The 17554-nt window shown below is 41.5% G+C and overlaps 1 protein-coding gene across 1 annotated transcript in view; it reads right to left on the bottom strand.

The window, feature by feature from the left end:
• JARID2 (jumonji and AT-rich interaction domain containing 2) overlaps positions 1 to 17554 on the bottom strand; it is a 213508-nt gene that overhangs the window by 86320 nt on the left and 109634 nt on the right. The window contains exon 3 of the mRNA XM_030966482.1: positions 4064 to 4205. Within this exon, the coding sequence (XP_030822342.1) occupies positions 4064 to 4205 (142 nt within the window). The remainder of the gene's footprint in view (positions 1 to 4063; positions 4206 to 17554) is intronic.

Genomic DNA, 17554 nt, shown 5'->3' with positions numbered 1-17554 from the left:
ACAACAGATTCAGTGCAACATGTAAATGCTTGGCTTTTGCCACATGTCAGAATAATGCTGGCACTTTTCACCTTTACTGGCTGAAAGTAATATTTACCACTTAGGATTACCCTGCTGCTTCCCCTCAGACCTGGCCACTAGTAATACACACAGCTCAGATCAAAGCAAGTGTTTTCCATCCTTTTGAGTGCAAACTCAAATAGAAGTATTTTTAAAGTACTGAGCTTGCCACTACTAATCCTCCCCAAACTCCATTTACTCTGTAAGAAGGGCTTACAGTTTTTGGACTTGTCTGGAGGCTGTGAAGGGGCAAAGCCGTACATGTACTCCTTCTCCTCTTTATCACCACCACCAGCTGAAATCTGCAGCACCACAAATACTGTTACAGTAGAAAATTATACATGTTAAAAAAGAAATAGAGATGGGAATTTTTGCATCAGATTCAAACCTGGTTGTGTAAGCTTTCTTCAGTCCCCAGAGAGCAAAGGTATTAATTAGTGACTACACACTGACTAGTTGGAACTATTTGAAGCCTAACTGTGTCAGGCCACTGCATTCAAAAACCCTGCTCCATCAAACAAAGTATCAAAGTGAGTTTCCAAACAAAATCTGCAGTATTATATTAAATCTGCACACTTTCACCATAACAGACATCTCCTTCCCTCCTTCCACCACAGCACTCTTTATGGCTCTTCAATCAAGCTATGTTACTAGAAAAGGGATTGAAACTGGAAAATAAATAGATTGATAAACCTTAAAGTGTGCTTGGCTGGGGGCTCTGCTGTTGTGTTATTCTGATTGGCATATCTATGTGAAAAAAGGAATACTTGTCAGTGATGTTTTCACTGGTCCACAGCCAGGCTGGTAGGGATTTACCTCCCCCACAGACACTTGCCAGCACCTACCCATCTACAGCTAAGTCCAGTAACTCACTGGGAGCATGCACTACCTAGTTTTGACCCAAGGAAAATCTACAACAGGGATGACTGGCACAGTGAGACCACAAGGCAATGTTCACTGCTAGGAAATTCACCTTCCGCTCAGTTTGCTACAAGAATTTACACTTGCTGTTCATCCAGGCTCCTGTGCAAATTACCTCTGAAACTGGAGGAGTTTGGATCAACTATAAATGCAATCTAAAACCACACATATGCTGCACACATGCATGAATCCCTATTCCCTTTCTGTAAGGTGACCTGCTCTACTCAGAGGGAGGAAATGCTGACAGGTTAGTCCCTGAACTGATGGGCAGGAGCCAGAGGACTCCTAGACACAGCAGCTAGGAAGAGGCAGGAAGAGAAACTGGGAAAGGATTGCCTCCACAGTACCAGCCTGCCATTTCACTGAAGAACTGAAAGGTCAAACCAGAGTCTTATACTACTAAAGAAACTGGAGCCCTTTACAACAGATTCCTGTATTTACTATGCTTATTTGCTTAGCACTCTGTTTCCATCACGAGTGTGAAATACAGGTGACTTATTCCTCTAGAAGATGACAGGTTCAAGCTTCTGAAAAACCTCTCCTGTCCATGCACCAAAAAATAAAAAAAAGCTTACCAAAAAAACCCAAACAAACAAACACAAAACCACCAAAAAACCACAAATCAACCCAGAAAACTCTGCAAGCTATAAAGAAATAAGTAGTAACTTACATATAATGGTTGATTCAGAGTACATTGCTAAAGCTACAGCCTTTAAATATGTATTTTATCACAAGAGTGTCACTAGTTATACACATATACACACAGCTGAACAGACAACTGAAAAGTTGATTTTGAGAAACCAGCCCGGGGGGCAGGAAGACAAGGAGGACATAACTTGTCCAAACTTGGTAAGCTGAGGCAGTCAACCCAGAGATTCCATTTCAGTCCCACTTGCCTCCTCATCATCTTCCTGCATGTCTTTTGTTTACCCAGCATTCCTGACACAACTCTTTCTAGGACTGCAAAATAACCTGGATTGAAGAGACACTGTGTATTCAGCTAAACAAAACAAAAAGCCTAAAAGGAAATAAGAAGACAACATAAAAACACTCAACATGCTCCACCTACAGCGTAAGAGAAGGAGCCCAGAAAAGGTCTGCCTGCAAAGAGGAAGCTCAGGGAAGAAGAAAAAATAGGTAGAAGTCTGTGTTGGGTGTAAATAGAAATAAAACAAGAACAAACTCCTTCACAGCAACAGAAGTAACAGCTGTAATATTAGTTCAACAGTTCATGATGCTTGAAGAAGTAGTGAAATGATGCGTTGCCTTCCATGAAAGCCAGAAGACGTTTTCATCTTGGGTCTGTGCTGAGGCTGGGTTTTTTTGTTCACTTTAATCTGAAAAGTACCAAAGGCACTGAGTTCCCTGTTTTTATGCCTAAACACCTAGCTGCCTCTCGAGGGTCTGAATTCACTCAGTCCAAACCTACCCAATACTCTTAGAAAACTTTTCACCTGAAGTACTCAAGTGCAGTTTGTGGAGAATGGTAATGTAGAAACCCTACTCATTTCTGAAGCTGGACTGTGCAGGGCACCAGGAGCAGCTACAGTGTAAGGGACAAGCCCTCCTGTCCCTCGCCAGCCCCAAAGAGGAAGAGGATGTCTCCCTGTTGCACCAGCAGCTGCTCCAACAACTCTGAACAAGAGATTAAAGTCTCATGCAGATTAAAATGCAGAAACCTGCCAAAAAGCCTCAATTCATCTTCTTGCTATGATTTTTAATCCCAACCAGCTTCTTGAAGCTACTCATGGTGTAACCCTGCAAGTCATTATGCCAGCACAGCTGAGGAATGAGGGGCCAAACTAAGTGTACAGGGAAGCAGAAATTCTTTAAGACAATGTGCAAGCAACAGGCTGGCCATTAAATAATGACCATGGTCTCCCAGGATCACACCAAGTACAGATGTCACCTAAACAGTTCAAGAAATAATTTTCAATCCTCTGTTGTATCTCACAAAGCCCAAAATCAGAACACAAATATCTTTGCCCTGACAAGCAGCAAGGTGCAATAAGCCTTGCAAAATTTCTATCAGTATGGAAGATAACACAAATTTTATATTTATATATAAGTATAAAAATATAAAATCATATAAATTAATATTCTGATACACCTGATGAACTAAGTGGGCATAATTAGTTAGAGTCTGAGTTTGTTCCAGAAAAGATTGTGGGAATCAGGGATGGGAAACACTGGAACAGGAACAGGAGGGTGTCCTCCTCCTCACCCCATCAGACTTTTCAGTGGAATTATAAGGTCACACAGAAAACAGGGATACTTCTTTTGTTTGAAAGATAACTGTTGGTGTTATTATTATTGTTATTACTATATAATTAATTTTGGTTTGGAACTAGGATGAGAGAAGTGCAGAGGAAAAAAGGTTGAGGAAGCATTTCTGATTCTCTCTTTCAAGTGGCATTTTCTAGACAGCCTGTTTTCGTTCTTACTTCACAGAGAGGACAACTCCCAGCCGCCTGCATTCTCAGCATATTTTCTGTAATTGATTGGCTTGAGGTCTATGATTTTAACCCACATTTTGCACATTCAGTGACTTCTAGGAAAGAGAAGGCAGCTTGCTGCAGCGGTATCTCAAAGTAGTTCTTTGCAACCAATAGGCACTGCACCACATTACCATGCAGTTCCTCTTCTCAGAAGCATCTGTTTTGTCATTTTCTATCTTTTTAACTTTACACGGTTTAATTCACTGAAAACCAAAAATAACAACAGTAACAGTAACTACTTTAGTAATGCTTTCCTTGAAATTGCACACACATACATATTGACATGGCCTGAGAGGCAAAAGCCAGGGGAGGAGAAAGTTTAAGGCATTTAAATTAGCATTCATCCACTGTAAAATAACAAGTGCTTTTTCCATGCTTTCCAAAACAGCAACCAGAACCATCTCTACCAATGGGTGAAGCAAAGTTTGCTCTATCTTTGCTGCTCATAGAAGGAATCCATGCTGGCAAGTCCATTTATGGTAGGACACTAGGTGCAACCATACCCTTCTGCTAACATAAAAAACAGTCTAAGACAAAAGGGACAGAGAAGAAAGGCTCTACTTTAATCATAATTCACTACTGACCTTTTCCTTGAGGGCCCTTCTTCAAAATCTGAAGAACTAACATCGTTGCTTGTTGAGGACACTTGCGATGCATCGTCCTTCTCATTCTCCAGCTGTTCTGATCCTGGTCCTAATCCTTTAGATTGGCCATTAGTGAGAAGTCCTGCAAACATGACAAAGGAGTACACAATATTCAAAACCTGCATTGATTTTATAAAAATTCACATGTGACACAATAGAGAGCTGATGCCCAAAGCAACTGTCTTGCAAAGAGATAGACTGATAACACTGATTTTGCATAGAGGTACTTCAATAAAAATTTGCCAGCCTGCCTGTTTCTGATTTGGTTAACTCTAACACCCCAATCTAAAATAACTATAACAGGAGTGCTTGCAATAGTGTTTATAATCCTGTCACATTCAAAAAAGGGACACAGCTTAGTCAAACTTATACTTGTTTTACAGAATTCTCTGACTAGCATAGATGAGAATATTTTGCATTTATCTGTGGATTGATATAAAATTAAGCTGCCATTTGGTTCAATTTGATATCATCTTGCTCTTGATTCTGGTGCCTCCAACTACCGTAATTTACAATCCTTTGAAAAAAATCCTAAATCCCAAACAAGTGAACATCAAATGTCCATTTCCTGACTTGGATTCTTCTGGCCAAGTGTCACTCATCTACAGAAACTCCAGACTGCCAAAAAAAGTGCACAGGGCAGCAAAGGTACACAGGCCACAGCTGCCCTTGCTTTTGTGCCTTTTCTCTCCTAGAGCAATTAATACAACAAGCAGAGTCACACAGATGGAAAAGAGCATTAGACCTTTGCAAGCATAATGTTTAACAAATTTTGTGTATTCTATGCCACCAAGTAACTACAATATAACATGACTCTTACAAACAACCACTCATACTCAAGGAAAAATTAAAATGGTAACATACTCTTCAGTAGGCTCTAGGATGAGAGGGAGGAAGCAATTTTATTAGCTCACTATTTTACTCAATGTTATAAGAGCTTATTACCAGAGGAGCTGCAACTTTATAGAGGAGAATGCTTTCTCATCTCTCTACCCAAATAGTTTCAGATATGGCATAACAAAGCTTTGTTTCACAGCTGTATTTCCTTAGAGAAATGCTGATAGGACTTCCCTCCCTTAGCCATTTCAGTCTCTCTATAATTGCACCTTAGAAAATAAAATGTGGTGGGGAAGGTGGGGGGGAAAGGGGGGGCTGTGCTGCCCCTTCAAGAAGAGCCAGGCCAGAGTACTGCACTGAAAACACCAAGAACTGCAGTTCAAGAATTTCCACCAGCACTGTATCAGTGCCACACCATTTCAGAACCCACTTTTCAGGAAAATCACCATCCAGCACCACCAGCGCACTTACTCATTGCATAACCAAGCATTCAACCAAGGTCACCTCAAAAGAGACAACGAAGCATAACCAGAGCAAGAGCAAAGACACCTCCCCCAGCGAGCTGCTGTCTCTAAGTCCTGGCAGCTTGGCCACAGCTGAAGCCAAATGTTCCTTCCCCACAAGGCCATTTATTCACTGCTCGCCTGGGCACTACAACTGCCAGTGGGCTCTGAACCTCCCTGATTCCAATTTAATCACTCTGAGTGCCCATTTTAAAATCCTAATCCAAAGCCTGCATCATATCTCTCTCTTCTTTTCCCAATCAAAGTCTGCTTATATTAATTCTGAACTACACCAGATTTCTCTTGACTTGAGCTATGTGGCAGCCACATGCTGCAGATTTTGCCTACATTGTTTTAAAAACTGCACCTACAAAGCAAAAACATGTTCTGATTTTCTTCTGGGGAAGAGTCGCTGAACTGGTAGCTCAATTTTTTTTCCTAATACACAAAGCACAAGTTGAAATTACACACCAATATTTGCATTAAATTGTCTTTTCTAGCCAGCATAAGACTATCGGGGAGAAGTAAAATGACCCAATTTACATTTTCTCTCCCCTTTTGTTGAATTCCTTTTGATATTTCCTTTTCATTAAAGGGATCTCAAACTGTGACCCACCAAATAAAACAAATTTCAGTATCAGCACACGATACTACAAAAGGGTTTGTAGTGTAAAAACACAATATGACGTGGGGTGACAGCATCCCCTTCAAAGCATTCCCAAGGAAATGAAGGCAAACTTTGAAAAAACACTGAACAGATTATATTTCTATGCTGAACTCACCCCCTCTAAAAGCCCTAGTGCCTAAGTTTATTCTTATAAAACTTTCAACTTTCACTTTGCATTTTTCCATGAAACCACTGCTGATAAAATTTACAATTTTTGAACTCCAGAGAAGTCTAAATCAAGCATATCATTTGAGGCCTGACACTCAGTAACTTAACTCTTATGGCAGAATTTGATTAGGTTTTCCAAAAGTAATATTTGTTCTGGAGACTTGCCATATGTAAAACCCAGGAACCTAAGTATATGAGTCAAGAAAATCACCTTTCAGGCCGTCAACTTGCATGCACTTGGAAGGCAATTTTTATTCATCCCTTCACCTTGCCAAACCATCAGCTCACTTGGGAGACAAGCATGATTTGTGTTCCTCAAGGAAAATGTATCAGTTTGCCAACCATTATTCGTCATCAGCAGCACCATTCCAGGCCGCAGTAATATTGCCGATAACTGATGTTAGCTATCGTCCGCTGGAACCAACTAAAACAAGTGCCCTAAAACAGAGGCATAAAACTACAAATGAGAGATACTGATAAATACTGGGAATGGGTGTCATGTTCTACAGGTTTTCAGGGCCAGCATAATTGCAAAATCCACTCTGAAGTGATGAAAGGCACAACCCAAAGCCTCCTTTCAAGCACTGGAGAGAAAGTACATGCTGAAGCAGGCTGTTATAAAGTCTATTGCCACTCAATCATTTTTATATCAAATGCATTCAGCTTGCCCCCAGATACCTTTTCCTTCAAATGCTGTTCCTGTTATCTCTAACTGCAATAAGCCACATTCTTTACTGCTGTGCATCAGTTGGGAGCTATGAAAGGTCTGGAGGCCCCAGGACAGGATGGGGACCTCACAGCTTTGCCAAGTGATACTCAGGCACTCCTATCACTATTAATGAGTTGGTGCCGGTGCAGTGGCCAGGACATACAGGTCTGCTTGGTGCATGTAAGGGGCATCAACCTGTGTGGGTTTGACTCTCCAAGACCAACCAACCACGCTACAGGAAGCAGCAGGCATTCATAATTCTTAAAAGCTGAGTACTACAGTTGTGTATGTATATATAAAGAGAGAAAACCAGCTGAGTGAGAAAACACTCTTTTGCATAGTCTGGAAAGCTGAACCACTCCAAGGAGTGGCTACTTGAGAGCACTCAGCAACAGTCAAGGAATCAGCAAGCCCTCAAGAGCCAAATCAAATCAAAGGGACAAATAGTTCCTCTACTGCTTTTCTATGGCTGTGCCTTTCAACCTCTAAACCACAATGCCAGCAAGCCCTGGCTCCTGTCAAAGTCCATGACATTCTCAGCTGCTGAAGAGCTGGCAGAGGCTGCCTGTCCCTTGCCCACTAGGCTCATCTTAACTCCAGTTCTCACTGTCTTCTCCCCTGGCAGCTGGACTCATGACCAACCACCAGACCTGAATAACTAGGCAGAATAAATCAGGGTTGATAAAAATAAGACTATATTCCTGTAATAGAAAATCTTTGTTTTAAAAGTCAAATTAGATTAAAAAAAAAAACCTCATTAAAATTAAATTTGAAAGTACAGCAACCTGCATTATAAGTCAGTGTAGGATTTCATATATTAAAATGACTTACATGAAATAATAATTTATATATACAGAGAAGCAGTGCATATTTGCTGCCAAAGTTTGAAAAGAACTGAAACACTGAATGGTTCAAAGTCACTGAATAAACACTGCCTTAATTAAGTCAGTAATAATGAATTATTTAATTAAGTCACAATACAGGAACTTGTGTATCAAATGACATCTATGATCCCTTAAATACACTGTTCTGGTTCTAACTGATCAAGACTAGATGCCTTCAGAGAAAGGCCAAGTACTAATTTCTAATAATTACAAAGGGTAGCTTAAAACCAAACCATGGAGATCTTAACATCCTCTCTAAAATATATCTTAGTCACATAAATGTCAACTTCACAGTTTTGCTGAATTTGTTTTTAAACTTCCACAAATGCTGCAATACCAAATCACAGTTTTAGATACAGGCTGCTTAAAAAAAAAAAAACAAAAGACAACCACAACAAAAAAACAAACACAGAATTTCCACTTCTCAATATTTAGAAAAAGCAGCAAATGTCACTTTTTTATCTACTCTGTTACAAGCCAGAGAAAGCACAAAAGCCCTTTCTGCATACTAGTCATTATTACAGAGACTTCTATCACCTCCTATTTATTTGCCTTCCACACTGAATGTTTTCCAATCTGTCTGTGGCTACAAGTTTGTTTGTTTTTTCACATGCAGAAGGGCTCTGCTGTGAGAGCTGAGCCATATCCTCTAGGGTGACCCACACAGAATACGGATATCTTGGCTTTACAACCTGCACACAGCGTGCTCCCTCCTGCTCCCACTGCAGCTCACCACCCCCTTTGCCCCTCGGCTGTAGCTGTTAGCTGAGCAGAGAGCTTGCTGAGCCTACTCCAGCAACTGCAATGTCCTGCTCACCAAAAACAGTGCATAAAGAATAGCTAAATCTCCCTAAATTAGCTTATTACAAGGGGCTTGTGCTGACTCAAGTGGATTGCTTCTCATAAGAGCCTAGCAAGTAAGACATAACTATTCCAGCACAGGCAGGGCTTCATTTACATTGGTACACATTTGCTGACCTTACTGTTTGTGGTGATACACACACCCTTCCAGCAGCCATCTACAATTCTTCTTAACTCTTCTCATGATCTAACTCATTTCTGGTCATCTGGAGAGATGACTGACAAGCACCTGCAGGACAGGTCTTAGGAGCATCTGAAAATGTGATGCAAAATCCCAATACCTGGGAACACACCCAGATCTGTTTTTACAATAAAAAATGATGCTAACTATAAATGAACAGAAGGAAAATTGTTGGGGAAAAGAGGAGCAGAAAGCAGCAACATAAGAGAAAACAGCAAAAATGTAAGTGAGGGTTTGGAGTTCGTTGATTTTAAAAATAGATGAGATTGCAATTACTGGTATGTTCTTCATTATTAAAGTTACTGAATAATCAGGAAACCAAAGGAGAGCATCTGAGCAAATTTCAGCATCATGTGGTTAGTTAACTAAGTGGTTGGGTGAAGAGACTTTCACAATGTTTCCAAAACGCTATTTCCACATCACTTACTCTAATGCCAACAAGGCATCTCAGCATGAACATTTCCATGTTCTTACAATAGAGCAACACCTATTTTAGCTCACTGTTTCCCAGTCCTAAGGCAGCTTAGGGGAAAAAAATTCATTCAATTGTATTTCCAGTCAGTTCCCACAGTCAGAGGCAACCCACAAAGCCATTACGCTAGGAAAATCAGTATTCAACGCCCCACAAACACAAGCCAAAGATATCAAAACCATTTAATGACCTAAACAAAGACAATTTCAACATGACTGTATTCACAGCTTTCTATATCAGATAACATCAGAGGGTCCACAGTCCAGAGGAGCCATCCTGGAGATCCCAACAATATGTGAAATGTGTAACTCTGCTCCTGGGTGTTTCTTGACTATACAGGGAGACTCTCTTCCCACTGCCAACAGATTCTGGGTTGGTTTCCTCCTGGCAACCCTTTCGCTGCATTCCTCCCAATCCCTGCAAGCTGAGCCACTCTGGGCTGATAGAAAAGTCCAGTCTCCAGGGCAAGCAGCAAAACAAACAAAAGTTACAGTAAGTTAAAAAAGGATTTACTCAAGACAGCATTCTCACCATGCTAGGATGACAATGACCCTTATGCGAGTATGTAATAAATAGCAGGGATTGTATATACATAGGCATGGAGCTAAAGCTCTGTTCCCTTATGGAGTAACATGCCTGTCCAAACTTCAGCTGTGCAGTCTTGGGAGTCCTACAGGAAAGCTTTTTGTTATTTTGTTTTAAAATCTTAGTGATTTTTTTCTTTCTGCAACATCCCATTTAGGAAAGCTGTCACAAAAGTTAGAAAACAAAGGGTTTAACTGCAGTGCTATCAAGTCTGAAGGTTAACCACCCCACACCACAGTCTGGAAGTTTAGCACCACCTGAGCACAGACAAACTCTTGAGCATAACCACACCATGGGAGACCACCAACATGAATTCTATGCCTGAACTACAGAGGCGGGAAAAATTATCTTAATCTAAAAATTTTCATCTCTTTAAATATTTACTCTGGCCACCTGTTTCACAGAGGTACAGAATGTTTCACACATATTTTTATACATATCAAAACCAGCAATAAACTGGTGTCTCACATACACCTCTTGTTTTCCTTCAGTCTTGAAGATGTTGCCTACCTAGACTTTAGTACAGCCTTTCACACCATTTCCCACACATTTTGCTGGAGAAACAGGCTGGTCAAGGCTTGGGTGGGTGCACTCTTTGCTAGGTTAAAAACTGTCTGGATGACTGGGCCCAGAGAGTGCTGGTTAATGGAGTTAGATGCAGTTGGCAGCTGGTCACCTGTGGTGTTCCCCAGGGCTGAGTGCTGGGGCCAGTCCTGTTTAACATCTTCATCCATGACCTGGGCAAGGGGATTGAGGATACCTCAGTCACTTCACACACAACACCATGTGGGCAGGAATATTGATCTGCTGAGGGTAGAAAGGCTCTGCAGAGGGACCTAGAGAGGCAGGAAAGCTGCCCAGCAGAAAAGAACCTGGGGCACTGGTTGACACCTGGCTGAACAAGAGCCAGTCTGTGCCCAGGTGGCCAAAAAGCCGACAAGAGCATCGTGGCCTGTACCAGCTGGTCCCGTTTTGGTTTTTGGTTTTGTTTTTTTTTTTTCATAAAGACAAGAAAAATTTGAAATCTATCATACCATGTTTTACTGCGGGGCAAGTGTTCAGTGAAGAAGAGAATAGAGTGGTCTGAAGATGTCTGCAAAGCTAGGAACATAGCTGGAAAGCAAAGATGAGATTATTCATATCCTTACTTTCACCTTTTGGCTCAAGACTTTGGATCATGTACAGCTAATATCAGTCACTTTATTCTTACTAGGTGACACACCTAGTTGATGAATGAAAGGCTGTGGATGTTGTCCCCTGGACTTCAGTAAAGCTTTTGACACCACCTCCCAGACAATTCTCCTGGAGAAACAGGCTGGTCAAGGCTTAGACGGGTGCACTCTTTGCTAGGTTAAAAACTGTCTGGATGGCTGGGCCCAGAGAGTGCTGGTGAATGGAGTTAGACGCCATTGGCAGCTGGTCACCCGTGGTGTTCCCCAGGGCTGAGTGCTGGGGCCAGTCCTGTTTAACATCTTCATCCATGACCTGGGCAAGGGGATTGAGGATACCTCAGTCACTTCACACACAACACCAGCAGGAGCATTTATCTGCTGAGGGTAGAAAGGCTCTGCAGAGGGACCTAGAGAGGCAGGAAAGCTGCCCAGCAGAAAAAGACTAGTTGCCAGTGGCTTAACAACAGCCAGCAGTGCCCAGGTGGCCAAAAAGCCAACAAGAGCATCGTGGCCTGTACCAGCCAGGATGATACCTGTGTGTGTATAGAGTGGCCAGCCGGAGCAGGGCAGTGATTGTCCCCCTGTACTCAGCACTGGTGAGGCCACACCTTGAGTGCTGTGTTCAGTTTTGGTTCCCTCACCACAATGAAGACATTGAGGGGCTGGAGTGTGTCCAGAGAATGGAAATGGAGCTGAGGAAGGGTCTGGAGCACCAGCCTGTTGAGGAACAGCTGAGGGAGCTGGGGCTGTTGAACCTGGAGAAAATGGGGTTCAGGTGTGACTTTGCTGTGTTCTTCAACTGCTTGAAAGGAGGCTGTAGCTAGGTGGGCGTTGGTCTCTTCTCCCAGGCAACAAGCAATATGACAAAAGGACACGGCCTCAAGTTGTGCCAGGGGGTGTTTAGATGGGTATGTGGAAAATTTCTTCATGCAAGAGGGGCTCAAGCACTGGACTGGCTGAGTCCAGGGAAGTGGTCAAGGGAGCATCCCTGACGGTCTTTAAAAGATGTGTATGTATATGTTACATTTGGGTGGATTTGGCCATGCTGGGTTAACACTTCAATGTGATTATCTTAGAGGTCATTTCCAACCCAAACAATTTTGAATTACAAGGTGCTACAGTTTCCTATAAGCTATATCTTTATATAGAAGTTTATTTGCATAGTATAATTAGTTAACTGTTTTCACCATTTTTCATAAGTAACAGCCAGCCAGTTGCAATGCAATACAAATCTACATTGTGTTGTCTGTAATCCTAAATTTGACTTCTACCAAAACCACCCTTTACACACTAGACTGTGTGCTGAAACACTACCAAAATCTTGGTAGATATGTTAAATAAATACATTAATCATTTGATGCTAAGTTTAAACACACCGGTATCTCTAAAACATCTGCAGTCTGCATTAATCAGCACACTGTACTGAGTCACTGAGTATTTAGCTGTTGTATAGCTATGCACAAAAGATAATTTAGTTTTATAGTGCAAATGCCATCTGTCACATTGTCACAGCATGACAAGGTATCACATTACATATTAAACAGACAACATGCTTCAAAAATAAGGCCTATTTTCATGCTCTGGTTATCTCAGAGACTAAAGAACGGGGTTTTCATGATAGTGACATAATTTAAAAACAAAACAAACCACATTTTTCTCTGGGATAAGAGATATGAATTCCCTGTCCACTTTTTTTAAGATAGTTGTCATAAGGCTATTTTCATCTAATTTGGTAATGCAAAACCACAACAATTTTCTGCCTCTAAATAAAAAAGCCACAGAATGAAACCATCATTGTTTATGCCACACGATGCTCTGTGCTGCCACCATGATGGTAATTAACAGTACATGGGCTTTTCAGATGACAAGCCACTGGACATTAGGTTGATTGTGGTACATAACAGAGCATATGCATAAAGCAGTACCACTATGCCAAAGACTGTTAGCAAATAGCTTGTACAGTCTTCATAACTGACTAGAAGAGTGCTTTTATATGTAGATATACATCATTACTACGGAAGCCAAGCATGAACGACATGACAGCAAAAGATGTGTTTGTCAGCCTGTCAAAAGACCAGATCACCAAAGAGAACTGATTAAATAATACAGGTTGAAAGAAGCTCCTTACTCCCATTACAGCTGCATCCAAAAGCACTATTAAGCAATCAAGGACATTTTGTGACTTTGTGTCCTGCATATTAGTCCATTACCGGTTTTAATTGAAATTAACTGTTCTGTTTCCACACAACACTTTCTACGGTGCTTTGTTTTCATCTGGAGGAGTTTGGACTGAGGTTGGGATGCTATTAACTCATAGAAACAGGAATTCAACAGTCAAAAATGAACCTAATTTAATTCTGCCAGGAAACTACTCCAGGCCATATTACATACTTCAAGCCCCAGTTTGATTTATGAAATATGCACCTGAAAGGAATGTAAAACAAAAGAAACCAATAAAGCACCCAAAAAATGCCTCCCAACCGCTGCACTGTATAAATAGAGAAAAACCTCACCTGATATTTGTCCATACTTCTGTTATTTTAGGTTTGGGTTTGTTTTTGTTTTGTTTTGTTTTTTTTAGTATTCAAAGAGACACACTTCTCTGATTAAAGACATTTCTCCACTTGTAAGGACACAATGAAAACTCTGAACCTCTCATTCCTCCAAGTAAACACATGACCTCTTCTGGCACTTTATAAGGTCAGAATGGAGGCCATAGCCTGGGCTCCATGATGGTGTGGCCTGGATGAGGGAGGGAACAAGAGTAACAAATAGGCTGAGCAGCAAGGTAGATGTTCACTGACAGGTGAAGGAGATAGCAGCAGTAATGCTGATGCAAAAAAAAGCTGAGGGAACAAACTCATTTCTCTTAAACTCCCTTCCTACAAATGCAGACAACTATGTCATACCTTAAAATCACAAATGGCTACTCTTGGATTTTTTGCAATATTCTTCTTAATTTTATGGAGGGGAGGCTGGGAGAAAGGAAACCTTCTCCCAGGTTTAAGGAACAACTGTCCCCCAAACCCAAAAGGCTAGAGCTGTTCTGAATGAAGCAGAACAGAGAGGAGGAAAGAGCCACCTTACCAGCTGCTCACTGTGTGTTATATTGTACCATTGTGCTATTGAGCTCCTACCAATTGCCCCTGGAGCTGTATGATAAGGAGAGAGCAGTAGCAGTTCTGGTAAATTGGTACCAGGCTGTGTAAAGACCATTAAGTTTTGACAAACAAACAGTGAATTTTATGGTGCCATAAACACTTCCTTTTAGCACCAGGGAAATGAGCATCATGTACTCTTCCCGTACTTTGACAAGGAAATCACACTATTTGATGCACACAACTCAAATCTACCTCAGTCCCACAGCATCCTTTGACTGCAGTCAGAAAGCTTCAAAGGAACAAGAGGACTCCAAATGTGAGCTACAGACCTTTGATGTTCAGATATGTAGTCAGAAAAGGCATGAAGCCTTTTGCAGAAAAACAGGAACACCAACACCAGGAAGAGAGCTTGGTTAGAATGCAGGGACCTGGACTCTGTCCAGATGCAGCCATTGCCGAGCAGGTGCCTCTGGGGATGCCACCTCCTCTCCAGGCACCTCAGCTCACCCAACTGTAAAATCAAGGTGGTGAGCTCAGCTTCCACAGTGAAACACAGGGAGGGGTACAGACAGTAACCATGACATGAGACACAGGGCTGGTATTATTCACATCCGCCAGTGGTGTGAGATTTTGCGTAGATTTTGGTGTTGGACAGAGTGGCTTTCTTTCTGGAGTAAAGTGCCCTTAGATTTGCATCTGTCCTATAAGACACCTTGTCTCATATGCAAACTGGAAACAGAGTTAAACATGCATTTTATTAGAAATTACAGACACAAGCAGGTCCACAAAAAATATAATTCATCTCCATTTAGTTCAAGAGTATCAGCAACTGAAATATCAGCATAACCACTGAGAGAGAGAAAAGTCTAAGCTGCCAGGTATTAACAAAATTATCAGTGAGGGACAAATAAATTCTTCTTTGGTTTTTATGCCAAAACCATCATGTCTTGTTTATCCTGCCTTTCCTGGGGAATTTTACAGCTGAATGGAAAACCAGTGGGGTGACATCCCATGGGAGAAAGTAAAGAAACACTGCAATATACCTGTGAAAGAAATAATTTCATTTTTAAATGTTTTGTTCTTCCTTTTTTTCTTTCCACCTTTTGTTAGGTTTGATCAATTTGCAAGCTATCTGGAGAAAAGTTACTGACTGTTTCCAAAGTATTTTCACTTAGCCTTCACAAATACCTTCCATGTGAAGGAAAGAACACGGATGACACTGCTAAATTAGATTGAAGTAAAGCAAGTTAATCACTGTTTCAGGTCTTTGTCACACTCATGTTAATAGGTGAGGGCAATTCCTCCCCCTCCTGAAGCACTTTTACAGAGCTAGCTTAATTGCAATATACCATAGTAGTCGCATTTTTCAGTCAAGTTATTTCCCCCTACCCCAGCATCACAAGGCTATGCCTTTAGACTCATCCTGTTAAAGAGTTAAGTTTCCACTAGGTATGGATGGACAAAGGAACAATAAATCCACACTGCAAAAATATCCATACCTTGGCACCTAGGGACTAGACAGATTAGTAAAGATGAAAAAGAAAATTTAAAAAAGACATTCTGATATTTTAAGTAACATGAGTAAGAAAGCTTTGCCAAGAGCATGTCTCTAGACAACAGCTATTCTACACTGGAAAGTAAAAATTAGCAATTGTGTCTCCACAGTGTATAACACAGAGAAGGAGGAAGAAAGAAGGTGAAGGCAAACACAGTGAAGCAAGGAAGAGCCTGCAAATTGGAAGAAAATACAACTTATGAATGTGCAAATAAAACAACAAGGGAAATAAAAAGGGCATGCAATGTCTTAGTAACAATGAATTCTTGTGAGCCTGAAAAGGAAAAAATGTGCTGCTAAAACCTAGAGGCTTAGCAAGGCTTGGCTGTATTTGTTAGGATTTCTAGGAAACCCTTACAGATTGTGTAATTTGAAAACTGCATATCTGCATGAAACTGGGAACAACAGCAAACAGCGTCTTGGTGAACACTTCCTACGTGCTTTTCCTCTAACGAAACACCGTTCCCAGTAAGTTGTGGTGAGGGATCACACAAACAGGCTAGGCTTATGATCTGGGTTGATGGAGATGAAGAAAAGCCCATTTCTGAAACTGGTGCTCTGTCCTTGCACCTTCCCTGGTGAAAGCAGCAGCAGGCAGAGGCGAGGCCAGCCTGCTGCTGCAGTCTTTGGAGAAGCCTGAAGAGCTGGCAGCAGGAGCTAAGAATGCAGCATGGCTCTTATGTAACATCAACACTCTGATGGACTGGGACAGCCCTCCTCCATTTGCAAATGGGAAGCAGCAAGAACAGAGAGCCTGAGTTACTTCTTTCTCAAGTAAACGAAATTAAATAAAATTATCAGAGACATAAATGTATGGCTTGGCTTCTACACACATCTCAAAAGTAAACAAAACAGCAGATCCTGAAAGAGTAGGAGGGCTCCAGCACAGCAGTGTGCTCTAAGAAAAAAGATGGGGAAAAGACAAGAGAACTGCCAGAAGCCCTTTTGGGGAGGTTATCCTCTGCTTAATTGTCTCTAATTCTGCGCCTCTGTGACAAAAGCTGTGAAAAGCAAACGTTGAATGACATACTTCTAATTGCACAGTCCCATTTGATATTTTAATGCATGTCATTGACGATTTGCCTTTCATGACTTTTGCCAGGAGCATGGGCAGCCCTCCAGACAGACAGAAATTTTTTCCCCCCAGTGTGACATGAGCAATGAGGGTCCTGTTTGCTGCAAGAACGCACAGCCTATTGATGGAGCAACAGTGATTGTCCCATGCAGCCAGTAGAAATGAGCATGGATTCAGCCCTCCCTTCACTGGAGGTACTCTGAACTTCCAGTCAAAGGAGAGAAAAAGTCCTCACCCTGTCCTGGGAAAAATTAACAGAGCTAAATGATATGTATTGTACATGAACTCAAGTTACATATGACAGATATTTGAATTAAACCACTTTAATTACTTTTGCTCCACATTTTCAATAACTTTTTAGTGAATGTGCCCTCTCTAACTCTCAGATCATCCATCAGTCAGCCACAGGAGTCAACCTGTCAACCTCTTTTGCTGACAAAGAATTTTTTTTTCCCCTCTGGCATGTCACCTCATTCTACTAAGCACTTGAATTACAATCTCCAAGTTTACAGCAATTAAATATCCACTGACTGAAAAAAAAATAGGTCACAGACATTTCTAACATATCACCCTAGCCTCTTCAGCACCGTGCCAGACAGCCCTCCTCTGGTGCAGGAGGCCAGGGCAGTCTGGCTGGACTGCAGGCAGGGAGGAAGGCTGC

The sequence above is a fragment of the Camarhynchus parvulus genome, chromosome 2, assembly GCF_901933205.1.
Source record: "Camarhynchus parvulus chromosome 2, STF_HiC, whole genome shotgun sequence".
NCBI classification, from domain to species: domain Eukaryota; kingdom Metazoa; phylum Chordata; class Aves; order Passeriformes; family Thraupidae; genus Camarhynchus; species Camarhynchus parvulus.
Note: the sequence above shows the minus strand (reverse complement) of the source record. Positions and strands in the feature narration are given on the sequence as shown.